Source organism: Salvelinus namaycush, chromosome 8, assembly GCF_016432855.1.
Source record: "Salvelinus namaycush isolate Seneca chromosome 8, SaNama_1.0, whole genome shotgun sequence".
Classification (NCBI taxonomy): domain Eukaryota; kingdom Metazoa; phylum Chordata; class Actinopteri; order Salmoniformes; family Salmonidae; genus Salvelinus; species Salvelinus namaycush.
In genome coordinates, this window is record NC_052314.1 from 25,482,388 (window position 1) to 25,510,266 (window position 27,879).

Below are 27,879 nucleotides of genomic sequence, written 5' to 3' on the forward strand. Positions count from 1 at the left end.
GAGAGGTTTCATAAGACTTATCATCCTCCATATTTACTACCTCTCTGTTCCTGATAGCTCCTTCATACAGCGGTATAATCAAACATATAAGGTTTACGCCAGCTGTGACAAAGCGGACTTACTAGGTTGACTAACTGTCCTGGAAAATGTTTGTTGGCCATTGGGTGGTTGGGTGCGAAACGGAGAGAGTGAGATTGTGTGAATTAGAAGTCGTGAGAGCAAAGGGTATTTAAAAATTGTTTTATTTAGTATAGAGCTGCATGGAAACTGATGTCAGAGCAGGGCAGCTATTCACCTTCGTCAACTTGACGTTTGTCTCGGTGTTTGTGTGTGTGTTGGAGAATGACCAATATGGATTGTTTAGGGCCGATACCGTGTATGCATTAATTTAAAAATCAAACAATACATTTGACATAGTTTTTACCAATCTAACTACATAACACAATTACAAGTCAGATGGTTCGTTGCAGAAAATGGTGCATGTTCCAAATGATAACCAGCTAAATGACAACTAGCTAGTTACATTGGCTGTTAGCTCCTATTTGTTATCTTAGCTACATTTTTATCTAGCTAGCATACTAGCTAATATAGCTAGCTAGCTAACACCACAGATGAAAGGGTTAGTTATGATCTTTGCTAACAGGTCACATAGCTATCTACTTAGCTAGCTTGCTTATTGCATGCATGTCCGGGCACGTCGACACAAGCCTAATTATTAGTGAATTAACTAAACTAATATTTGCCACAGGAGTTTGATTTTGGTCACTGTGTCAATTCATCAATTTCTCAATACTACACCTTTCTGTTGGACAATGAGCTAGCTTGCTGCTTACTGCTGCTGATTTTCCCAGCTAGACATTCCTTGGCATTGTGCAGTGCTCGTGGCTGAGGCGTTGTGTGGTGGCTGGCATAGCAGCAGCTTTGCTATGTAGAGGGACTATCAGCAAAGCCGATAGAGAAGGGCCAATAGCCGATTAGACTAGAAACAGCCAATATCGGCCCAATATATCGGCTCAGCTGATTATCGGTTGTTCTCTAGTGTGTGTGTGTGTGTGTGACTCTTAACAGGAATAAACAGAATGGCCATACTGGGGCTAAATAGAGCAGGGCGTGACTATAACTACACTCATTATAAATATGTTGATAAATAACAGAAGTGAGAGATGGCAGGGAGACCATGGAGGAAACATTTGGCTTGAGCAGAATCATACGTCTTAAATTAACTCTCACAAATAAAGGCCAATATATTTACATGCCAAAGCGAATTGGGCCATTCCCACTTCACAAAGCACATTGTTAGAGTCCATTTCCTCTCAGTGCTTGTGGGAACCCCGAAACAACAAGCCCAAACAAAACAACAGAGTAATATGTACATGAAGACCATACCAAGTCCTGTATGCCTGGGGGGGAGGTGCGTGCCTCTCAACCCCTTTTGACTGTGGTACATTCTCATTTTGATTTTAACTGATGACATCATAAGGAACTTGTAATTAAATCCTTATTACGCTGTGAAAAAAGGCACTCACTTAGCAACAAACCCGCTGGATACAAGCAAAACAGAACAACAAAATTAACAATATTTTTTTCCAGTAGCATTTAGGCTGTAAGTCATCTCAAATTCCTAAAGTAATCACCTTCATAGCGTATTGAACTGTGACATGGTGGTAGCATACTGTGTATATATAGACTGTTGTAGAAGACGACAGTGGCAGCTAGCTCTGTGTTAGAGTCCATACTCTGGCTGTCCACTGCTATCTGTCACAGCATTATCTGGCCATGTTAGAGAGGACTCAATAGGAGGACAGCTGAAACATAGCAGAAAGCTGTGTCTTCTATCCAGAGAGGGTAAAAAATAACCAGGGTTTCCATTTTGGGCATTGACTGTTGAAATCGAATTCTCTTCTCCACTTGAGAATGGAAGGATGGAATGGAGTGTGGAGATGAAGGGTAGCTTGGTAGAGAAGCTGAGAGGGGTCAGGAGGGGGAGGGGTAGGGTAGGGGTCATGATGGGTTAAAGGTCATAGTGTAGGTAGGGGGATGGAGCCTACTCCAGGCTCAATCGATAGGTCGGATCATCATGCGGACAGACTTGAGGGAGTAGAACCCTCCTCCGTACTCGGCCCAGAAGATTCCATCCTGGAACTTACTGCGGTAAACCCCTCCGCTGTACCATACTCCGTTCAGGTTGGTCTGGCCACAGGCGTTGTACCACCAGCCACCCTTATGGAAGTGAGCACAGTTACCTAGAGAGGGGAGATGAGGGGGCTTAGTGGTACAGCATATTCTAGTGCTAGGTGTCACTTGAGCAGGGATGTTAGAGAAATGGACCACAGTACAAAGAAGCTTGTGAAACGGTATGATTGGGAGACTAGTATTGTAGCATAGTAGTGTGTTAGCGTACAAGTACAGCATTGTACTTGTATTCTAGCGTGCATCCCTATTTTGGCACACTGTCTTGTGTTTACCTGAGAAAGCGTCCTTGTCCCTGTCCAGCGTGGTGAACATTTTCCCATTGTGGCTGCTGAGGGAGTCTCCAGCATTTCCCTGGTAGGTGCCCAGTCTCAGGCGGTACCCCTCACTCTCAGGCTCCAGGTGGAAGCTGCTGTACTCGGCATACACCTTCTTTCCCACCCAGTCCTCCAGCTCTACCAGCAGCCTGTAGTCCCCCTGCTTCCCTAGGTTATAGATGTTCTCCAGACCCAGCCAGTACTCACTGTCAATGTTCCCAAAGCCTTTCTGTAGGGACACACACACACACACACACACACACACACACACACACACACACACACACACACACACACACACACACACACACACACACACACACACACACACAGCAGGTTATAATATAGATTATTTCCAGTCTCCAAGGGTTTCTAATGAATGGTTACAGGACAGTGAGTTGTGTGGTGGTTGTATAGTGTCCCAGCTAAAGCTTTTGGAATGCTGCTTTCACCCACTAACTAGCTTAACAAACCACACCGTTTCTAGTCAGCAGCAAAAGGAACCACACCTGTGTCTGTAGACAGTCTAAATAGTCCCGGTCAGAGGACAAAGAGAGGGTAAATCACAGAGGGTAGACTTCAGTAATATGATTACACGCTGCATCATTGTGTTAAAGGAAACCAGACCTTCAGAATCAATGGAACCGAATTGAATCAGTTCCCTGTTGGAGACGATAATGTGTCAAAGTTCTGCCTTTCCAGTCAAGGTGAATTACTGGCTGTGGGCAGGGGAGAAAGTCTATGGGGGCAACACACACTGTCTCACACACACATACACACTGCTGGGTGTTTTGGGTCCAGATGAGATCTCAGTGATGATGACGAGAGGAAAGCGGGAGGGATGGAGGAAGAGAGAGAGGAGGGAAGGAGTCTGATTTCCTCACCTGCCCATGGGGGTATAATGGGTGTGTGTGTACACACAGGGCTTTCTCCAGAGTGATGGGGTGTGTTAGCAGCCCCAGAATGTGGTGGGGAGTGGGCTCGGTTATGTTACGTAGGAGGGGAGATAAGGGGAACATCAGCCCTTCCCTAAATGTCCCTACTGGGGTCACAGCTGGGTGGCTTCTGGTTGGAGGTCAGAGGGAGAGGGCTGGACTTAGCCCCAATGGCTCAGTGCTTAACAATATACATACTTATCCAGATGTTTATGTTCGGTGTGTCAGTGTGCGTTATCGTCTGCGCTATAGTACCTTGTAATTCTCCCAGTTCCTGAAGAAGTTGACCGATCCATCCTTCCTCCTCTGTAGCACAGTCCAGCCTCCGTTGTCTAGGCCGTGTTCACACCAGGCCTGGATCAACCGGTCACTGCCCTCAGACTTAAGCAGGTACATCCCACTGGTGCTGTGGCCCGCCTGGCGCACCTGGTAGCAATCCTTAAACGGACCTGGAAGAGGGGGAGGGAGAAATGGGTCAGTGCCTGCGTCCATTATGGCACCCTATTCCCTATATAATGCACTTGTTTTGAGCCCAAAGCCAGTGTCTCCTCTGTTAGTACTGCTTCTATTATGTAACATCCTCTTCACTAATCTCCATACTATATCTTGCCTCAGGTGAACAAGATGTCTTCTTTCATCACACACACGCTAAATACATTATGTACCCCCACTGGGCAGACAGAGAGACCGAGACAGAGAAAGGAAGGCATCGCTTGCCAAGACCACCTAGTTTGGGGGGATGGGTAGGAGTAGTTACGATGCTGTAGCAGTCCGTGAGCCCCTTTCCTGCCCAGACCACCATATAGCCTTATGTAGCCAGCCAGCATTAGCTCAGTACCTAGATCCCCAGCTGTATCTAAACCCTGCTTATTTCCTGCTCCTGTGTGAATGATATGTATTGAGCAGCCATGAAGACAGGCTTTGTGAGGGGGTCCTCTGGGGCCCGAGGCACACAGAAGATAGTTTTCTCAGCTGTGTGTGTGTAGGACAGAGCCACTGTAGTGCCTCACACATACCTAAAACCTCACAGAACCGGGATATATTATTCCAGTAACCATACGTCTTCATCTAGACCACTTCTGTCTTGAGAGGCTTTCTTTCTTTCTGTCTATAGCTCTCTTGGACTCTTTCATTCTCTCTCCCCCTCTCTCTCCAAGTAAAAAACAGGGGAATATCTCATGTGACCCTAGTGGTTGGAGCAGGGATTGGCCCATCCACAGTGTGGTGTTGGTCTGTGTATTGAGGTGAACCGGCCATGTGTATTTTGAGAGCTAAGCCATCAACAGAAGAGGATTCAGCCTGGCTCCACTCATCCTCAGAGATTCATGATAGATGATCGTGTTGCTTTTCATCACAGAGCAGGAACAATTAATCGCTTTCTCTCTCTTGTTGCTTTTGGGACCAAACTGTCCAGAACGAAAGGAGATGAGTAGATTTATTTGGGCTACGTTTCAGAGTGGAGGAGCTCCGATATGATGTGTATGATTTAGATGTCTGTGATACTGTCTCTCTTTCAGTGGGCCTTCCGGGGAGGGCCCGTGTGGCTCAGTTGATAGAGCATGGCGCTAGCAACGCCAGGGTTGTGGGTTCGATTCACACAGAGGACCTGTACGAAAAATGTATGTACTCACTTATTGTAAGTCGCTCTGGATAAGTGTCTGCTATATGACTACAATGTAAATGTAAAATTTACTCAATGAATTTCATAAAAAATTAAAATGGAGAAACATTTTAAAAAGTAATCCTTTTTAGATGAAACAATATTAAATATATTTACGTCACCAAATAACTGATTAAAACACTGTTTTGCTATGAAGGTCTACAGTAGCATCAACAGAATTCTGTAGGGTAGCACCATGGCTAGCTTCCGTCCTCCTCTGGATACATTGACTTCAATACAAAACCTAAGAGGCTCATGGTTCTCACCCCCTTCCATAGACTTACATGTTGTCCATCCAATCAAAGTATCAGAGAATGAATCTCGTACTGAAAGCATAAGCTACAGCTAGTTAACACTGCAGTGCATCAAATGTGGTGAGTAGTTGACTCAAAGCGAGAGAGAGATAATAGTTGATCAGTTTTGAACAAATTAATTTCTTAAAAAATGAAAGAAGCAGCTGTTTTATTTTGTTTATTTCTCTTCTTACTTTACCTTTCACTTACTTAGCTACCTAATGCAGATTTTTTAGCCTACTCACCAACCTGTTGGATAGCCAACACTGCAACTCTTCCAACTCAAGGTAAGCTTTCAGTTGTATGAATTTATTGCCGCCGGGGCCCACCGGTGTAACTGCTAAACTACTTGTTGTACACTGTATTGTGTGATTGTACACAATATAGTGTCCACATCGATTTGTACACATGGATTTGATTGTGGGTTTACTAACATGTTAGTTCTAGTAGCCATGTTGACTATGACGTTAGCTAATATGGTGACAGCAATGTAGGCTGTGTAGCGGTTTTTCCAAGCAAATGGAAAAGGTTAGCGGAGAGGTCGTCACTGGTCCAAAAAGTTGGAGAAGCTAGCTAATGTTAGCTAGCTAGGTTAATTGAGGATGTTGTGCATGCGCTTCCTTATTCTTATAATAACAACAAATCCACTCAGAATATTAAGTAGCAGCCTAGCTGTTGGTCATTGTAGCCTATCCTTCTCCTTAAATGTTTAATTCCATCTTCCATTAACACTAGAACCTCCTGGCCGTTCAGCTTGTAAGTACCAGCTAGAGAACGTTGAGTGTTGCCGGGTGTTCCATTTAGTATACACATCAGATGCATATCAACCCGCAAGGTTTGCAAACATAAGCACCAAGTCTTGATAAATAGTGCATAAACAATTGTAACGCATGAATTGCATGAAGAAATATATCCATGTAAAAATATAACAATAGTTATTTGTTTAGATTCGTTTTGTATAATTCTACAAAGTCCTTGTGAAAAAATTAGGCCTAAATCCAAATTTCGGCACTTCCAGCCAATGACGCAATGGGGGGGGGGCGCTATGCGGTTCTAGTGTATGATATCTCCTAGAGTTTGCAACACACGGAGGCTACAGTCATAGAGCCTGTTGCCGTTTTGATGACAACAACAAGCTGGAAAGCAAAAGCAGCAGCATAAATGATAATATGTCTCTCTCGCTCTCTATTGCAGCAGTCGCGTTCGGATCTGTACGGGCCCTTCCGGACAAGTCAGTTAAAATTACATACCCGAGACCATCACATCAGATCTGACCCAGACCCTTGACATTATTTAGAATTCTGGATCCGCTCTGGTCCCGGATTGGGTTTTGGATATTCGGGTAATGATGGATCCGTTAAGTCTGTGTGTGCGTGTGATCAGGGGTGTATTAATTCTGCCGATTCTGTTGCAAAGCAATTTCTTAAACAAAAGCAAACGCAACGGGGATGGACCTACTTGAACTCTAATGGAAACTCCAATAGCAACTGTTTGGCCTAATGATTACACCCCAGATCCACTGGATTCAGGCAAGAGTGTGCAAGGCGGTATTAAATGTTTCATTGTCAACTTGATTACTCCAATTTGTCTCTCTCGACCTATGCACCTACATTATAAACTTTAATTTGTAGGCTAGGTTGTAGCAACCTCATGATGGGTGTAGGGTGCATTCGAGTATCATGTAGTACTCGAATTTGTAGCTCTTGCGTTAGCTCCTATAACTGATGCCTAAACTCTAGTCGTGGTCAGAAGTTGTGCGCTGTGGACGACCCCCGCACGTATCCAAGTGGAGATGTTAGTTTGTGCTGCTGTAACATACAGCTATAGAGCACAGCACCACTGTGGAGAGGCAGCTGTATGCACAATCAGAAATCTTCAACACACGCTGTCCCTCTCTTCCTCTGAAAGTGGGGCCCTAGTCATCACAACCCCTCCATCCCCTCTCCCCTTCTACTTCCATCCGTCCCGCTCCCTCATTCCCTACCAACCGGCCTTTCTCTCAATAGACTCTTTCTAAATGTAGCGCCTTCCCTCTTTCCTCTTCAGTCCTTTCAACTGCCAATAGTCCCACTGTTACTGCAGGAAACGGCTGCTCTGCCTGAAGGAGCTGGAGGCTCACTGGTCTGACACTGACATCACACACTGACATCACACACTCAACACAGCACACCACTTAGACTTCTCTGGAGGCTCTTTAAGCTGGGCACAGGGCCAGTAGTTACAACACTCACTATACTGGATGAGTGTATATATAGACACTTAGTTCAACTCAGATCACACACGCAGACAGACAGATGGCAGGCGGCACTATTTGACAGAGATGTCTGACTTCACGTCAGGGAGAAGTCTGCTGTGAACAATGACCACTTCTATCATGGTTTAAGTGCTTGCTAGCTTTTGCTGTTATAACATTTGACTACTAAGAGGTTGTAGACCATTGTTGGCTATTATTACAGTGAGGTTGTTTCCTGTGATGGCTAATGGTAGGAAAACTGTAACAGATTAACAGAGACAAGGTTAAGATGTCTGTCAAACAGTGACCCCTAGATCTCCCTCTGTGTTTATTGTATTGAACCTATTGACCTGGTACAGTACAGACAGAGTTATGGCCCTACAGTGCACACAGCTGAAGGGTTTAAATAATGCAGACCCCAGCTGGCCCACAGCAGCCCGAGAGGGACCGATAGAGGAAGGTAGTGGCAGTTTGATCTGAAGATTACAGTCTCAGGCTTTCCTCTCCAATCCACTTTACCCAAAAACAGACCAGAGATTATTTTGTCCTCAGTAATCATATGCTCCGTCTGTCTTGTCAGTTTCACCTCCTTCCTACCCCAGGCCATATATGAAAGCCCTTGCTCATTCTTCTAGTGCAGGGGTACTCAACTACTATTTGAGAAGGTCCGGTCACACAATTTTCCTAGATGGCAAAGGTCCGGATGGATATTGTCATTTATCAGCATAGTAACAAACCCCCACCTTGCAACCGATGTGACCTCAAGCTGATCGAACTGTTTACACCCCTGTTGTTGGCGGGGAGAACATTTGGCAATTTTTTTTAAAGCTACTTTCCTGCAATTCTACACATATTGCCATGGGGCAGAGAGAAATTATTGCAGTTTGAAGCTAATTTCCTGCAACATTTTGTGTGCTCATATGATGCCGGGGTGACTCAACAAAGTCAATGGGGGGCCCCTGGGGGTGAGTCCCCTGCCTGGGCACGTAATCTGGCCATGATCACTACAAGATTTAGATAGGTAACTTAGTCTAACCAGCTATTTAGCTAACATGACCAGCAGTTGATCAACTGGACATTTCTGACAGGTTAAAATTAGCTCTATAATGTCTGTCAGTGAATGACATAACAAGAGGAAAATTGCCCGTACACTACCAACTTTCGAAATTGCACCTCGCACGTTCTACTATTACAACTCTCAACTGCAGAAAGTTTAAAGCCTGACTGAGTTCCTAAAGTGTGTGTGTGTGCTGCATTCGGAAAGTATTCAGACCCCTTCACTTTTTCCACATTTTGTTATGTTACAGCCTTATTCTAAAATGGATTAAATATTTTTTTCCCTCGTCAATCTACACACAATACCCCATAATGACAAAGCAAAAACAGGTTTGCCTAGTTAAATAAAGGTTAAATTATTATTATTTTATGGTGGTGGCAGCATCACACTGTGGGGATGTTTTTCAGCGACAGGGACTGGGAGACTAGTCACGATTTGAGGGAAAGATGAACAGAGCAAAGTACAGAGACATCTTTGATGAAAAACTTCTCCAGAGAGCTCAGGACCTCAGACTGGGGCATTGGTTCACAGTCCAAAAGAACAACGACCCAGCCAAGACAACGCAGGAGTGGCTTTGGGACAAGTCTCTGAATGTCCTCAAGTGGCCCAGCCAGAGCCCGAAATTGAACCCGATCAAACATCTCTGCAGAGACCTGAAAAAAGAGCTGTGCAGCGACCCCATCCAATCTGACAGAGCTTGAGAGGATCTGCAGAAGAATGTGAGAAACTCCATAAATACAGGTGTGCCAAGCTTGTAGCGTCATACCCAAGAAGACTTGCGGCTGTAACCGCTGCCAAAGGTGCTTCAAAAACCTTTGAATACTTATGTAAATGTGATATTTTATTTTTTATACACTTGCAAAAACTTCTAATAACCTGTTTGTGCTCTTTCATCATGTGGTATTGTGTGTAGATTGATGAGGGGAAAAAAACATTTAATCAATTTTCTAAATTCAAAATGTGGAAAAGTCTGTACTTGCACTGTATACCGATACAATTTATATTGCATTTAGTTGTCCAACAGCACAAGGAATTAATTGTTTGAACACGTTCTTCTTAGGCCATGGGCATTCTGAAGCACTGGCCAGATTGAAGCCTCTCGAACTGAGGCTGTAGCGGGTGGGAGGGGTCGCCAATGACAGCCAGTGCCTTCTTTTTGGTTTCCTTGTGGAACAGACTGCTCAAATGGGAGATTACGATACCACTGTCATATTGAACGTGAGGATGCTTTCCACCAAGCTGCTGTACACCCTCTCCAGAACATCCTGGCTTACCCCAAACCACTTACATTTCCTGATTTTAAAAACAAGCGGTGGCTTGCTTTTAAAAAATATGCAGTCTGCATTCTCTGTAAAGCTCAGCTTGTTATCAATTTGTGTCCCTAGTGATTGGAAACGCTTAACCACCTCCACTGATTGGTTGTTCAGAGAGAGTGGTTGGAACATTGGCAAGTTGCTGCCATTGATGATCAGCCTCTTGGTCTTTTCCACATTGATTTGGAGGGCACTTGACCGGCACCATTTTTGAAGGTTGTTGGTCTATTTAAAATAGCTGTCCCCGTCTGACGTAGCATCTTTAAAAAAGAGTCCTACCAGAGCCATGTCATCCGCGTACTTGAAAAGGCTCACATTGTTTCCTTGGATCTTTGTCTCATTAGTGTAGATAGAGAACAACAACGGTGAAAGGACACACCCTGGGGCGCCCCTGTGTTCAGGGTCAGTTCATCAGCGAGTGCCCCATTCATGAGGACCCTCTGTGGGCGGTCAGTTGGTCATTGATCCGGGCCTCCCGAGTGGCGCAGTGGTCTAAGGCACTGCATCGTCGTGCTAGCTGTGCCTCTAGAGATTCTGGGTTCGAGTCCAGGCTCTGTCGCAGACGGCTGCGACCGGGAGACCCATGGGGCGGCGCACAATTGGCCCAGCGTCATCCGGGTTAGGGGAGGGTTTGGCCCATCGTGCACTATCGACCCCTGTGGCGGGCCGTGCGCAGTGCACGCTGACACGGTCGCCAGGTGTACGGTGTTCCCTCTTACACATTGGTGCGGCTGGCTTCCGGGTTAAGTGGGCATTGTGTCAAGAAGCAGTGCGGCTTGGTTGGGTTGTGTTTCGGAGGATGCACGGCTCTCGACCTTTGCCTCTCCCGAGTCCGTACGGGAGTTGCAGCGATGAGACAAGACTGTGACTACCAATTGGATACCACGAAATTGGGGAGAAAAAATTAATTGATCCAACCTGCGAGGCCTCAGGTCCAGTTGTCGTTTCAGCAGTGTGTCTATTTGTGTTGAAAGCTGAACTAAAACAACCATGTTCACGAAGGTCAGGGTAGCATCCTCAGTCCCCCTATGTGGCTTATAGGCAAACTATAATGGGTCCAGTTGATCTATCTGCTATGCACAGATAGCAGATAGATCAATTGCTTATTGACAACCATGCATTTGGCCAGAAGGGGCTTGAAGGCCACAGGTCAAAAGTCATTTGGTGATTTGGCGCCTGACTTCTTAGTCACTGGTACAATGGTCGACACCTTCCAGGAGTTTGGCACTGAACAAGTGCTCAGCAGGAGTTGAAACAGTCGTGCGAAAACTAGACCTGCAGTGCTTTACCCCGTAGTCCGTGTGGGCCAGGTGCTCTGTGAGAGAATGATTTATTTCAGCTTTTATTTATTTCATCTCAATCCCAGTGGGTCAGACGTTTACATACACTCAATTAGTATTTGGTAGCATTGCCTTTAAATTGTTTAACTTGGCTCAAACTTTTCGGGTAGCCTTCCACAAGCTTCCCACAATAAGTTGGGTGAATTTTGGCCCATTCCTCCTGACAGAGCTGGTGTAACTGAGTCAGGTTTGTAGGCCTCCTTGCTCGCACACACTTTTTCAGTTCTGCCCACACATTTTCTATAGGTTAGGTCAGGGTTTTGTGATGGCCACTCCAATACTTTGACTTTGTTGTCCTTAAGCCAGTTTGCCACAACTTTGGAAGTATGCTTGGGGTCATTGTCCATTTGGAAGACCCATTTGCGACCAAGTTTGAACTTCCTGACTGTCTTGAGATGTTGCTTCAATATATCCACATCTTTTTCCTACCTCATGATGCCATCTATTTTGTGAAGTGCACCAGTCCCTCCTGCAGCAAAGCACCCCCACAACATGATGCTGCCACCCCCGTGCTTCACGGTTGTGATGGTGTTCTTCGGCTTGCAAGCCCCCTTTATCCTCCAAACATAACGATGGTCATTATGGCCAAACAATTCTATTTTTGTTTCATCAGACCAGAGGACATTTCTCGAAAAAGTACGATCTTTGCACCATGTGCAGTTGCAAACCGTATTCTGGCTTTTTTATGGCGGTTTTGGAGCAGTGGCTTCTTCCTTGCTGAGCGGCCTTTCAGGTTATGTTGATATAGGACTAATTTTACTGTGGATATAGATACTTTTGTACCTGTTTCCTCCAGCATCTTCACAAGGTCCTTTGCTGTTGTTCTGGGATTGATTTGAACTTTTTGCACCAAAGTATGTTCTTCTCTAGGAGACAGAACGCGTCTCCTTCCTGAGCAGTATGATGGCTGCGTGGTCCCATGGTGTTTATACTTGCGTACTATTGTTTGTACAGATGAACGTGGTACCTTCAGGCGTTTGGAAATTGCTCCCAAGGATGAACCAGACTTGTGGAGGTCTACAATTATTTATTTTTCTGAGGTCTTGGCTGATTTCTTTGGATTTTTCCCATGATAATAATAATGACAAAGTAAGAACATGTTTTTTTTTCTTCTAGACAATCATTTCCATGTCTTGCCATAGATTTTCAAGTAGATTTAAATCAAAACTGTAACTTTGACTCTCAGGAACATTCACCTTCTTCTTGGTAAGCAACTCCAGTGTATATTTGGCCTTGTTTTAGGCTATTGTCCTGCTGAAAGATGAATTCATCTCCCAGAGTCTGGTGGAAAGACTGAACCAGGTTTTCCTCTAGGATTTTGACTATGCTTAGCTCCAATCCAATTATTTTTTTATCCTGTTAAACTCCTAAGTCCTTAACGATTACAAGCATACCCATAACATGATGTAGCCACCACTATGCTTGAACATATGGAGAGTGGTACTCAGTAATGTTTAGGGAAAATCCAATACAACACTTTGTATTCAGGACAAAAAGTGAATTGCTTTTTTGCAGTATTTCTTTAGTGCCTTGTTGCAAACAGTATGCATGTTTTGGAATATTTTTTTTATTCTGTACAAGCTTCCTCCTTTTCACTCTGTCATTTAGGTTAGTATTGTGGAGTATCTACAATGTTGTTGATCCATCCTCAGTTTTCTCCTATCATAGCCGTTAAACTTTTTTAAAGTCACCATTGGCCTCATGAAATCCATTGCTCGACTGAGGGACCTTGCAGATAATTGTATGTGTGGGGTACAGAGATGAGGTAGTCATTCAAAAATCATGTTAAACACTATTTTTGCACACAGTCATGCAACTTATTATGTGACTTGTTAGCACATGTTTGCTCCTGAACTTAGTTAGGCTTGCCATAACAAAGGAGTTGAATACTTATTTACTCAATACATTGTTTTTCATTTTTTATTCATTTGTAAAAATGGCTAAAAACTTAATTCCGCTTTGATATGATGGGGTTTTGTGTGTAGGCCAGTGACACAAAATCTACATTTAAATTCAGGTTGTAACACCACAAAATGTGCAAAAAGTCAAGGGATGTGATTTCTTTCTGAAAGCACTGTATATATTTATTTTAAGCCGGGACCAGTGGTCCGTATTGACCCCGTTCTGGGTCTGGACCGTGGTCCGCATGTTCAGTATGGCTGTTCTAGTGAGTGAGTGTTACAGTGAGTTCATTGTCAGCCATCTGTTTGTTTAAGCCCTCTCTGCGGTCTTCAAACCAAATCTCCAGTCATAATAAAATGCTCCTGCCCAATCTTTCAAAGAGGGATTTCCAAGAAGCATTATGACCCTGCAAATTGGTTTCATGCTGGAAATGATCTCACTCACATGGGAGATGTTGTGATTTTTGTGGGGGCTAGTCAGGAGAGCAAGTTGAGTCAGATAAGGAGAGCATCTCTTAGCTTCCTGCAGTCTCTAATTTACTGCTTCTGTCTGACTAATCTGGGCCTGGCCCACCAGATGGGTTTGATTTGAGTATATACTGTATAGTGTGTGTGTATATATAGGCCTATTTGCTTGCACATACATTTTCTAATTTCCATGCAGCTATATTTATCAGGGGCTGCATCCAGGCTTTTATGATTGTTTTCAGCGGTGTGTGTGTTTTACTGTGTGTGTCTGGTCAGTGATTAACTGCAGGTAGAGCTCTCTATCCCCACTGTATGTCTGCATGTTCTCAGAAAAGGCTTACTTAAGCTGGCCCATATGCTGAAAAATGCCTACATCATCCACCCAGAGTTAAGATCATATACCCAGGTTGTAGCCTGGCACCCAGCAGCCAGCTGTGTGAATGTGTTTGTGACTTTGCGTGCCTCTGTACCTGCTCAGTGATGGACTGCAGGTAGAGCTGTATTTATCACAGTTTGTATATCTGGCCAGCATTTGAGCCAACACTGAGCTTAGCTCGGCCATACTCCCAGAAAGTCATAGTTACGCCCAGAACTCAACCCATACTCTTAGGGATCAGTTTAATTCTCCAGAACCCACTCCATATGCTCAGACACGCATGCAAGCAGTAGGTTATAGCCAGTCCAGCTGTCCCAGAGGCACTCAGAGGAATGTGTGATCTCACTGCTTCAGTCTTTCCTGACAGGTATGAACCCACTATACCACAGCCGGCCCATTAGCCAGACCGTTTACTCATTTGCCAGGCATTTAGGGAATTAGATGCACCATTGGCTACCGCATTGCTAATTTTGCGTTTTTCTGACAATTAGAGATGTGAAATGTCTGTCCGGCCTACTGTGAGTTTAGCTTCTGCCTAATTCAGACATTACAGTACCAGCACTGCTTCCAACCAACTCCACATGCTGTGATAATTGGACCCAATTATTGTGTTTTTCTCATTTAACGTTAACCACCCCTCCCAGTGCTACTTGGTACATACCGTCTGAGGTGAGCGTGCCCTGCGGTGGCGGCGGATTGAGTGCAAATGGGGAGGCAGTGGGGGAGTCCATGCGTGACCCCCGTGGGAAGGCTCGGTTGGTATGGTCCCTCTGTATCTCGTTGGTAAAGCGGCTGTTGACGGGGATACTCTCTGGCACCACCTGGACCAGCGGGGGGACCACAGGTAGCTCACTATGCCCCAGGGTCCGCAGACACTGCTCCTCCAACGCAGCGATCAGCACCGACTGGTTGTTCACCAACCCTGCCATCAATGCGAAACGCCCCTCCAGCTCCTGGTGGCAGAAAGAGAAGGTAACAAAAGGCCACAAGTTACTTCATTTAGTTATAGAATATCTAAATATCCTCAAACTATATCAAATTATTGTTTGCTGGTCTTTTTAAAGCTTCTGTATTATGGCACTGTTGATTTGCTTCTAACACGCTTCGTTTGATTTGATTTATACATGAAAGTAGCGTTAAGCTCACTACTTTCTAGTTCCACCTTGATGTTCTAACCTTGTAGCGTGAAGCCAGCCTCAGCATCTCTGAGGTGACGTTGAGAACCCGGGTCTCCAGCTGGGCCAGCTCCAGAGAGTTGTCCCTTTTCCTGATGATCTCGTGCAGCAGCTGCATGTAAAGCTGGGTCACCCTGGAGTTCATGTTCCTGCTCTCTTTCCTCAGCAGCTTCATCTCGTTCACCATGTTGCCGTCCACGTCCACCACCAGCTGTATGGTCTCAATCTCCCGTCTCTGCTTGGACAGCACCTCTCTCACGTCAGCTATGTCAATACGCGTCACGCGCTCCTTGTCCGGCTCTGGGCCCGTGGCGCTGGCACAGACGGGGCCTGATGATGGACGTTAGAATCATTCAAAGTCACGAAACAAGACCCGACCAAAAAATAAATGACTGTCTTCACAGAAGACAAAACACTGACCTGTGATCTTCTGCTCGGGAATGAGGAAGGTGTAGGAGCACTTCTTGACATCATCAGCAGGAGCTCGTTTGGCCCTGAGCATGGGATGGTCCCTGGTCTGGTCCCTGGTCTCTCTGGCCTGTCTGGAACCTCTGCACTGGCTCAGCCCCCAGAGAGAGAGGCAGAGCAGGCCACACAGGCTCCACGACACCCCCCGTCTCACCCCGACCACACCCTGCATGGTGTTCTTCTACTGGCTAGCTGGATGCCTCCTGGACTTCCTCTAGGCTTCACTGCAATGGATGAAGAAACAGGAGTTAGTGTGAAGAAATAGTTAACTTTTCCAAACAATAAAAATGCAATTGTTGACAACAATATGCCAGGTGTGCTAGTCCTGTATATTATATCCCTAAAAAGGAAAATAGTTTTGCGGCAGATTCATAACAACAAAGCAAGACGTGTAGGGCACCGGTAGCTACTAACACACAGAGGGTAGCGTCGCAGATTTTCTAATATCCAGAGGTGCAACATTGCAAGACTTCCGGGAACATTTGCGAAACAGACCAAGCAGACCAGGCCAGAGTTTGGTGTTTGAGAAGTGAAACATTCTTCCTTTGTTGTTCATTTTCTCAATCTAAAGGCACAACCTTGATTCTAATAAGTAGTTGAAAATGTTATTACCCCAACCTCAAAGTGAGAAACTGACACGTTTTCATTTTCATCCAAAAACAACTTCTATCGAAGGAGTGGCTTTGATTTGACGGCCTGCACATGCACAGTTCGGCACGAGACGACCGTTAGACCTGATGATGTGTTTCTGCGCATGAGCTAGCCAACGTCGCCATGACATCGCCTACAAATGTGATCAGCCATTTCTATTGGAGTAGCAGTTTCTGCGTATCTTCATACTTTACTGTCTTTGGTTGCAGAGTATGTTGCCAGCGTTGAACAATTAAATAGCATGTTTACAGCTAATAATTACTAGCAAACATTCTTTGTCAGATGTAGTAGTCAAGCTCACCAATAATGGACATTTTACAGTAGCCAGTTTACAACTCAAACACCAGGGGAGTTTCCCTCTTGGGGAGGTGTAGAAATTATGTGATTGCCTTGCTGGAAATGGAGTAGTAGAAAATGTCAATGATCTCCAAGGCAGTGGATTAGTCATGCGGCAGAATAATTCCCAATAACAGACGCTTGAGCACCAGAGCCAAACGTTTAGTTTGGAACAATACAAAGACACAGGGATTGTGTAATCTGATGGTTTATGAAGTTTACAACCAAGCAGCAGAGGGGCTAGCTGGTGTCCCAGGGAGCTGGGAAACAAATTGCTGTCCAGTTATTCTGCAGGAGTAGGTCTGGATATCTGTTCTCTGTCAGAGCTGCCGTAGCCTATGCAGTCTCCAGAAAGCGCTAACATCCGGTTTTCAGGGATACAGTATTTTCAATCTAACTTCCGTTTCCCCTGAAAAACAGAAGTGGGAACTTCGCTCAGGTGTCTTTCTACACCTGCTACGTTATGTTAGAGCTTCCATTGAAACCAGCATTTCGCTCCTGTTCTATTGGTTTTCATATCAACTTTCTTTTGTTGAGCCAAAGGCACAATCTTAGTCATATTAGCAACCCATCCTAGTTGTTGCATCTTTACTCACGTAATGCATATGGGTCCGGTAAATTTCTCAAATTGTCGGTGAATGAAAATCTTTCTGGTCATGTTGTCCGGCGCCACATTTTACTAACGGAAACCCAGACACACACCACGCAGACAGACGCACACAGGTATGCTAAGTAGAAAATGTTATTTACCTCTGGAGGTGTCTGTTACTCCCTCTGCCAGGGCTCTAAATGAAAATGTTTCATTTGTAGCAGTTAGTTAGGAGCAAAAATGAATAAATAATGTAATTGATTGAGATACAGCCTACATTAATTATTTAGCTTTGAAGCACATGTTGTGCCCTAGAAACTAATATGTAATGCTGTAAATACATTTGTTTATTATAAAGGCAAAAATGTTGATACGAATACCTGTCATTGAAATTACAAAAATCTAACAAATCTGCACTCACTTGGTTCTCTAGGACACTTGGAAACAAAGGTACAGCGAAGCCTTATCATTACAACAATTATTTTTTTCATTGTAGCACAGTGCTCCCAAATAAAATTCCTGGTTGAACAGCAAAATATTTACTTTCATATATGCTACCACATTGGTCGCACTTTAGAGCCCTGCTCTCCGCCCACCACCACTCCCCCCTTTTGCCCCATTGCCCTGCTCTGATTCCTGTAACCTGTCTCTCACCCCTACTGTTGTGTTTGTCTCTCTACAGGTGCCTGCCATGTCTGCTTCTCATCACCACCTCTCTCTCTCACACACACACACACACACACACACACACACACACACACTACCTAAACGCTGCTCCACTTTACACCCTGAGTTTTCACTACCTAAAACCCCCACCCTTAAACTGATGCCCTGTGGGGCTCCTGTAATGCCGTTGTTGCTCCTCAGGACTTGAGTCAACTCTGTCAGTTAGATTAGTAGTGTGGATACTGTGAGCCAGTGTGCCAGAGTGTGTGTGTGTGTGTGTGTGTGTGTGTGTGTGTGTGTGTGTGTGTGTGTGCTAGCCGAGCCAATACGCTGTGAAAAGGGTGTGTAGTCCGTTGTTCTTCATTTCTCTGGCTGTGTGTTAATTTGACAGCAGACACCCCTGACAACGTAACCAGGTCCTCTATCCTCACTGACCTGTTAATGGCTTTAACAGCTCCTTCGAGCTCTGTCTCCACACACAAACACACTGCTCTCCTGAAGGCAGTCACTTTAGCAGCTCCTTCATCCATATCCATACTGCTTAATTATCAGGCTCCCTTTGAGACAAACAAACCAATCTACACTGAACAGCAGACATACCTTTCACTGTCCACTGTCATTACATTATATATTTCTCTCTGACTCTCTATCTTTCTATCTATGTACACCACAGCAGTAGAGCATTCTGACCAGACCTGTCAGTGGCCTGTACTCTGTCAGTACACTGTGTCTTAACGCCTAGTGAAGGCCTACAGGAAGAGCACATTTGTAGCGGGGGGGCAGAATGTAGATGGAACCAGCTCTCTACTGAGTCAGTCATCCTCAGATTAGGTCCCAAATGACAACCTATTCCCTATTTAGTGCACATATTTTGACTAGGGCGCATAGGGCTCTAGGTTGGCCATTTGGGACACAGCCAGAGACTGGTGGAGGTTGGAGAGGTTAGTGTAGAGAGAAGATGAAGAAGAGACGTGTCTCTTTCAGTTAGACATCAAAGCCAGATGAAAGCACCGACCAGTCAGACCAACCAGAGCCGACTAAACCAAAAGGGGGGAGGGGAGAGGCAGGCAAACAGAGGTAAAAGCTGACTGTTAGATGGAGATTTGGAACTGGAGAAAGTGGGTCATACACTTCTCATCTCCCTGGCTCTCTCCATAAAGGGGAAGGGGGATACCTAGTCAGTTGTACAACTGGATGCATTCATCTGAAATGTCTTCTGCGTTTGACCCAACACCTCTGAAGCAGGACAACGCCTCAACAACCACTTATAGTACTGATGCAACACTCTGTTCTACCTCTTTCTTCTGGCTTTCTCTCCCTTTGCCCCCGACCTGTCTGCTCCTCCCTCACTCTATGGGTCAGTGCTGAGGCTGTAGTAGTTTTAATGGGTGGTGACAGTAGTGAGGGGGAGATGAACAGACCTTAGAAAAGCGCAAAACACAGCCAGTTAGAAATCACAACCTTTCCTTTTCTCCCCCTCAACTTGTTAGAAGCTTTTTCTTTTTCCTTCAACCTCTCTAAATTCAATAAAAATAAGTGTTTTTGGCTCCTGGTCCACAGCCAACGGCTCACGTATCCCACTAACAGATGTCGCAACATCCGACCCCAGCCAAAGGAAAACTAGCCTTAGGAGTGTGATGGTGTGCGTGCGCATGCACTTGTGTGTGTTGTAACTGTGCCTTTGTGTTCTGGAACTGAACTGGCCTGTCTCCCGCTTCCCAGTCTTACACGATGGAAACAGGGTGACCTCTGTCACTTTCCGCTGGCTGCTCACCTTACAAAAGGTTATTAATAGGCAGCTGACCTATGACTTTGCCCTGAAACCTCCGTCTCGCTCTTAGCCATATGCTCCCATTCACGTACACACACATGGACTGTTAATGGAGCATTCACGGGACAAGAGACACTATCTTACATCTCTCCCTTTCTTTCTGTTACGGTATTACTGTATAAATGATTGCCTCAGCCCAGGGCCAATATAGGCCTACAGCGCAGGATTCAATAGCCCTCTCTACCCAGCTACCTCATCTATACTAGACAAATTACCACCCGCTCCTCAACCTCCTGTGTGAAGCCTGCCACTGTTACATGTTCCATGGCAGGCAGCTCTAGGATCAGTTTCCTGCCTCATTAGCCCTTCTAGTCTTGTTTTAGCTGTGTGGCTCTTAACAGGCCTGTGGGTTGGGGTTCTGGGAGTTTTGTGGCTTTGGATCTTAGAGATTTCTGCCGTGATGTAGTAAGCTGTTCACAGGCGTGCCAACCCTGCCAGCTCCAGCAACCAATCACCCTAGACACAGGCCCCACCCTGTGCTCTGAGTAGGGTTGCGAAATTCCGAGAACGTAAAATAAATTCCCTTTTTTCCCCAAACATTCCGGTTGTAGAATTCCCGGAATCAGAAGGGAATAACCAGAAAATCTGGAATCCTTTGACCAGAATTTCTGGAAAACCAGGGAATTTATTGAACATTCCCGGAATTTTGTAACCCTAGCTCTGAGCCCCCCATTCAACACCTCTACCTCCTCTCCCCTTGGCATCTGATCTCCCACGTTCCAGGGCTGTGTTGGTGGTGGTGGTCGGACATTTTGGGTCCAGTGCCAGATCGGCTGCAAAATATTTTTACGATAGCCGGAGGCAAAGTCATTAATATTAATAAGTTATGTTGAGTGATTGGTTGAGCCGCCTTGGGTGTGTGACTGCACTGCAGAGCCGTCTGTTTAAGCTTGCTCACCTTGGGAAACCCAGGTTCAGCTTAATTATTTGTGAAATAAATGAAAGCCTCACCAGCTAGCTACCAAACTATTTAGTTTCACTGTCCACTATTGTTATTTTTACCTTTCCACAAACTGTCTGTTGCTTGATATGAGTAAGTTAACCCAAATGTGTCACGATTATTCGGCCACATTTCAGTGATTTAGCTATCCTCCTAAATGCGGTGGTCAGTGGATAAACAAACTAGGAGTTGAACATATTTTAGTGAAAACTAACTAGTAGCCAGTTGTTGCCCATGGTGGAATAATATCTAACCAGCTGGCTCCTGAAGCCTATGTGACTTGTCAATGTGCTCCCGAGTCTAGACACGGTTTATCTAACGTTAGCTAGCTAGCATTGTTAACTGAGCTTTTATAAGAAAATACTAGTTAACAAACCCTCCTCGGCGACAAAGTCATTGGGTTAGGTGAATATTAGATAGCTATGTCTTTTTAATTTTAAGGTAACTGTCATTGAAGTTGGTGTTTACTACTGGTTTTAGACCCGAGAGGAGAGATTGTACGCCATTGTTTTGGTTAGGGCTCAGAGTGATGTCACACCCAAGAAGGCACAACCAATCACCTGACGGATAATAATGACTTTGCCTCCGGCTATCCTACGAAAGGAAATTTCGCAGACTGGCTGTGAGTAGAGTAGAGAAGGGATTAGGGTGCAACCACACCACAAAGTGCGTATATCTGTGGTAAGTGAAATCACAGCAGCCTCAGCCAGAGAGGAAATGACAGGAGCTGCGTTAGCCACTCACTCTAAAAATCATGAATGAGAAGGATTGTTTAAAGATCTGCAGTCTTCACTGCTGCTACCAACAGGATCAGCCTTCTGGCTCTTACCACACTATTCTCACAGGGTTTATAGACAAGGGTTAAAGTTGATTATAAACTGGGTGGTTCGAGCCCTGAATGCTGATTTGGCTGACAGCTGTGGTATATCAGACCTTATACCATTGGACAAAACATTTATTTTTACTGCTCTAATTATGTTGGTAACCAGTTTATAAAAGCAATAAGGCACATCAGGGGCTTGTGGTATATGGCCAATATACCATGGCTAAGGGCTGTGTTCAGGCACTCCGCGTTACGTCGTGCGTAAGAACAGCCCTTAGCCGTGGTATATTGGTCATATACCACACCACCTCGGGCCTTATTGCTTAACTAGAGGTTAATGTGGCCAATATATCACATGGCGCCAGAGCCATATATAAAGATTTAGTCAACGGGTGGGTCTAATCCTGATTGCTGATTGGTTAAAACCGCATTCTAGCCAGTGTCTATTCCATAAGTTACCATCGGCTAAATCTATGATGTTAAAATGCCTATTTACTCTGTTCCGTCTGACTACGCAATCCACTGTCTCATCAGCCCAGCCAGGCAATTTATTAATTATCTCCACTATAAAAAGCATCTAGACATTATCTCACATTTTCTTTTAGAATAACATTTCATTTTCAACAGCGGAGATTTGTGTAAACCTTGCTGTCTGTCTCTCCGACATTTGCAACATTGTTTCAATATTAAAATTCGATCTCCAGGTCTTCCATCGTAATGAACGTGTCGGGATGAGACAGGCAGGTAGGCAGCTTTTCTCAGCCTGTCGAAATCATGAATTAGCATCATTTTTGTTTGTATATCTATACAAAGCACTATCAATAGAAAACAGGTCAAATTAAGCGTGCAGCTAGTTTGCAGTCTTTCCAGCTTCAGTTTTAAGTGATTGTGTTAGCTGTGTGCTGCTACCTCTGAACAACCGTGTTCTTACGAGAGAGCACATTTTCTATTCCATGCGAAATCGCGCCTCATTAGCTTATTGTTGTATGTATCAAAAATAAATGTCACTAGAAAACAGCTTAAACAAATGTGAATGGAGCTATTGTTATTATTTTGGCTGCACTGTTTGATGTACCTCTAAGTTAGTTGGCTAGCTAGCAAGTAAGGGATAAGAATGTTGCCAGCCGGTATGGCAATGGAACATTTAGAACGAATGACTGGGTCACGTTCATAGATACAGAACAAAAAGACTGAACGACTGGGTCGCGTCTCTGGCAACACTGCTTTTATACAGACAGAGGGTTTGTAAGTAATCAACAAAAGTTGGAACACCTGTAGGAATTGTTAGCATCAACTTTCAAGGCTTAATTTACTTCCATTGCTGCAGAACAGCTGGAAGTTGTTAACCCATTACTTGTTCCCTGAAAAAGGCATGTTTTTATAACTCTGAAATGTACATTGCTTTTCAGTTTTTGGTAACCAAAAACTGAAAAGCAATGTACATTTCAGAGTTATTCACTGGACTTGAGCTGCTTAAATTTCAATAAAAACTGGAAAAATGTGGGTGTTCTAAAACTTTTGACTGGTAGTGTATGCTTAGCACTTGTTGGCTGCTTTTCCTTCACTCTGCGGTCCAACTCCTCCCAAACCATCTCAATTGGGTTGAGGTCGGGTGATTGTGGCGGCCAGGTCATCTGATGCAGCACTCCATCACTCTCCTTGGTCAAAGAGCCCTTACACAGCCTGGAGATGTGTTGGGTCATTGTCCTGTTGGAAAAACAAATGATAGTCCCACTAAGTGCAAACCAGATGGGATGGCGTATTGCTGCAGAATGCTGTGGGAGCCATGCTGGTTAAGTGTGCCTTGAAGTCTAAATAAATCACGGACAGTGTCACCAGCAAAGCATCACCTCCATGCTTCAGTGGGAACCACACATGCGGCAGTCATCTGTTCACCTACTCTACGTCTCACAAAGACATGTCGGTTGGAACCAAAAATTTCAAATTTGGACTCATCAGACCAAAGGATTTCCACCTGTCTAATGTCCATTGCTCGTGTTTCTTCGCCCAAGCAAGTCTCTTCTTATTGGTGTCCTTTCGTAGTGGTTTCTTTGCAGCAATTTGACCATGAAGGCCTGATTCACCAGTCTCCTCTGAACAGTTCATGTTGAGATGTGTCTGTTAATTGAACTCTGTGAAGCATTTAACTCTAATGAACTTATCCTCTGCAGCAGAGGTAACTCTGGGTCTTCCTTTCCTGTGGCGGTCCTCAAAAGAGCCAGTTTCATCATAGCTCTTGATGGTTTTTGCGACTGAAATTGTCCAGGTTGACTGACCTTAATGTCTTAAAGTAATCGACTGTCATTTCTCTTTGCTTATTTGAGCTGTTCTTGCCATAATATGGACTTGGTCTTTTACCAAATAGTGCTATCTTCTGTATACCACCCCTACCTTGTCACAACACAACAGATCTGCTCAAACTCATTAAGAAGGAAAGAAATTCCACAAATTAACTTTTAACAAGGCACACCTGTTAATTAAAATGTGTTCCAGGTGACTACTTCACTAAGCTGGTTGAGAGAATGCCAAGAGTGTGCAAAGATGTCAAGGCAAAGGGTGGCTACTTTGAAGAATCTGAAATATAATAAACAATGTCTTCACTATTATTCTACAATGTAGAAAATGGTACAAATAAAGAAAAACCCTTTATGTCCGAACTTTTAAATGGTACTGTATATGGCTGGATGGTGTCTCTTTTCCATTTATTTTGATTGAAGCCTGCAGATTTGGATACGAGTCGTGCCTATGTGTCAGTCTCTAGTCTGACGAATGGCAGAACCAGGAAGAGAAGGGGCATATTTGAAAAATATTGATTTATATTTTTATAGCCAATGTATTTCCCAGCTTTGCGGCTCCGGCTTCCAACATCCCGTCTGGCCTTCAGCCTTTCCCTGTCTGCTTCCAACCCCCCCCCCCCCCCCCCCCCAAACACACGACAGATACTCTACATCACTAGAAATAACAGCAGGAGGAGGAAAAAATATAGGGATCTGAAGAGGAGGACAGGATGCTTTAGAAGCACAGCTGTAAAAAAAAACTCTACTACAAACTTGGTCCTATCAGGACCCTACTGTTCACACGGTCTCATAAAAACACAGCCCTTCCCAAACATAAATATGATCCGCTCTCTCTCGTTTGCTCTCTCTCGTTTGCTCCCTCTTTGTCTCATTTGCTCTCTCGCTCTCATTTTCTCTCTCTCTCTCGTTTGCTCTGTCTTACACGCACCCCTGAAACATGTTAGCAATTAATCAGAGTAGGCAACAGCCCTGGCAACCTCCACATGCTACACACCCTGTCATACTAACTGATAGAAACAGCGATGAAAGAGGAGATGTGGAGGACGGGGGTAAGTGAGGTTATAGAGGGGGGGAGAGAATGAGGAGTAGAGAGGGAGAAAATGTCCTTGTGAAAGAGTCCGTCTAAACTGTAATTGGTCCTGGAGCCGGTCTGTAGGATGAAGAAGAGGAAAACAGAGGGAACTAGAGAAAGAGGAAGGGAGCCACAAGGACATGTGTCTGGGCCTTTGGTTTGATCTCCCAAACCCAAAAAGCCTTCTTACAGAGATTTCTTCCACAGCCCTATACCACACTGGAGTCCATGTTTTGGTTCTTCCACTGCGTTTTGACTGGAACCCTAGACGAGTTTCAGGTCAGAAGTCAAATGTGGGGTTCGCAGAGTAGTAGGGTGTGGTCCCACTCTGCCTTCACCCCATAATCAATTACTCTTTGTGGGGCATAAGCCCTAGCAGGTCTCTCTCTCTCTCACACACACACACACACACACACAAATACACACCCAAGCTCCCTTGTGGGCTTCTCTGTGTTTGTGTATATGTCGTTGAGTGCTGACTGCTGTGTCTAGGGTTAGCTTGGGTTCATACAACGCCTCTCCATCACACACACTCACTCTCAAGATAACAAGGTGTGTGTGTGTGTGTGACCCTCCAGTACCTATAGGGTGGATAATGCAGTGTGTTTTATGTTGGAGCGGAACCGTTAATCCTCTGGTGTTGTTATTTTTACTGCTCTGTCAGTCACCATGCTACTAAAAACCTCTGCACATATGTTACCTATTAGACACACACACAGTGTCCTCTGACTCTTGGTTGTGTGTGTGCCTGTGTCTTGCCTCCCGCTGTCCTCTCCCTTCTCGCTTCCTCTTTCCTTTCCGACCAGAGTAGTTTTGACTCATTGCTGTCTGATTCATCCATAATACACAACAGATCCATGTATGAGCTCTGTATATACCTCTTCGTCTCTTATATCCCCCCTCTGTTCTTTCCATTGGTGCAGGTAACAGCTGACTTCAATGAATGTAGAGTTTTTATTTGCTTAATAAAGTGTGGATTACTCCCTGTGTGACAGGCAGGCTCAGTGGATTGTGTGTGTTGTAGCTGTGGTATTGTGGTCAGAGCGAGAGCTGCTAACTGTGTGTTTGTGGACTGACACCACAGTGTGTGTTTGAGTTTCTCAGGAATCCCATATGAATAGACCTACTCCTCAAATGTCTTAAGTTTTAAATCGTCTCCAAACCTGGATGTCAAGTCCCGTCAATGTGTGTTGCTGGGAAGCACGGGGTCTTCTCTGATGACGTTTGACTGGGAAAGTCCCTCTCCCTCCCTCCCTCCCTCTCTGTCGCTCTGTCTGTCAGATGATTTAGGGCCGTGATTTGCTCTTTGTTTTATCGCTTGTTGAAAAACACTCGTCCTCACGAAACATTTTCAGAACATTTAGTCCTGCCCTCATGTTTGCTTTAGCTGTTGTTAATACTGCCTATGTGAAGTCTGTGGCTGTGCGCATGCGTATGTACGTGCGTTCCCTATCTCCAGTCGTACAGCATTAACAGATGTGCATCCTCAGTGAGCGGGGAGAGTTTTCCATGGATCTCACTGACAGAGTAGAGCATGTATAAGTGAAAGCAGTTTAACATAATTGTGAGTGGCAATATGAGCGCTAGCAGACTGATACAATTAGCGTTCAAAGCCCCAGTGTCATGGTGAGGTTTAGAGGTGGTGGATGTCTGGATGGAGGGTAGCGTTGGCTCCAGCAGGATATGGCCAGAGTAGAATTACATTGTATTATCAGGGTTGTTTTTCTTCAAACAAGACGCCATGGATGGGACTTTCTATTCACTCAGAAACAACCCCAGTCACTCTTGATGAAGCCACAAAATGTAAGTGGGTATGTGTGTGTGTCATCTAGCCACACACTGTAGAGTGTCACTACCTCATTAGGTTGTGACTTATTTATTTAGCCCTAATCTCTCCTGGTTAATTTAACAACCATTTCTCATTCGGCACTACTGGCCCTAGGACAGGCAGAGAGGGTATTAGGAAACCAAAGCTTAGAGAAATAAACAAAACCATGGCTCTCTCTCTCTTTTCCTCCCTCTCCTCTTGAATAATAGAGTTATGGAAACAGTCCAGCTCGACAGGGAGTTACTCTAGTGAAAGACATGCAGTTTATTTAACTAGTGGTAGTTTGAAAGGTAAAGTAGTAAAGTTTCAGTAGCCCGGTAAAGAGCCCAGCAGCAGTGAATGGACATTTATAGTGAAGCAGGCTACCTGTTGCTGAGCACCTGTGTGTGGCTAGCGCCCTTCTCTCCTGCAGTCCAACTCTGTCGCAGCCTCTTTGTTGGAGGCGTCCCTCTTACTCCCACTGTACACTATGTACAACCAGCCTCACAGTAAAGCTGTTCAGATCTAGATCCCAGTCCTCTGGAGAAGCGGAGCATTGATAAACTTTTCTGACTCTTCTGCAGAAAGAAAATAACTCCCTCACAGAACATCCTATCCTCTCCTGCAGAGCTCTCCCAGCTGCTCACATAGCTACACAAGAGGGGGGGGGGAACAAACTCTGAGACATGCAGCTGCTTACCTTTGTGTGTTTGTTTGTGAGAGAGTGTGTCCTGCAGATGTATGTGTGTGTCGTTAGTCAGGCAGTGCTCAGAGAGCCTCGTGCTCCGGTTCAGTCCCCTCCTCAAGCTCTGCTCATGTGCATATCTCCCATCTCACACAGGGGTTAATCTCTGGCTCTCTCACCCACTCTACTCCCTCTGTCCTGGGATCTCAACCGGTCCCCCTCCTAGAGAGCCAGAGTCCAGAGGCCTTCTGTCTGCAGCCTGCTGCCCAGCAAAGTCTCTTCTCTGTGGGCTCAGTGAGGCTAGGGTTAGGGGTTAGAGCTGGAGCTCTGTCTGGAGCCTGGCTGAACTAGCGGCTACTTCAACCCACTGAGCTCCGACGCCTGGTGCCTCAAGGTTTTCACAAAGGATTGGATGGAGACTGAAGGGAGGGAGGAAGAGGGTGTGGAAGAGGGAGG

The 27,879-nt window shown here is 45.0% G+C and overlaps 2 protein-coding genes across 5 annotated transcripts in view; one reads left to right on the plus strand and one right to left on the minus strand.

Annotated features, from left to right (window-relative positions):
- Positions 1-27,879, plus strand: part of LOC120052550 (ras-specific guanine nucleotide-releasing factor RalGPS2) — a 149,732-nt gene that overhangs the window by 87,056 nt on the left and 34,797 nt on the right. The window lies entirely within an intron of this gene.
- Positions 226-27,812, minus strand: LOC120052551 (angiopoietin-related protein 1-like). The gene is made up of 7 exons (XM_038999529.1): positions 27,439-27,812; positions 15,679-15,950; positions 15,260-15,588; positions 14,745-15,036; positions 3,698-3,891; positions 2,466-2,736; positions 226-2,243 (listed from the first exon to the last, which is right to left on the minus strand). The coding sequence occupies exons 2-7, from the start codon at positions 15,896-15,898 to the stop codon at positions 2,056-2,058; spliced, it is 1,494 nt and encodes a 497-aa protein (XP_038855457.1). The 5' UTR covers positions 15,899-15,950; positions 27,439-27,812; the 3' UTR covers positions 226-2,055.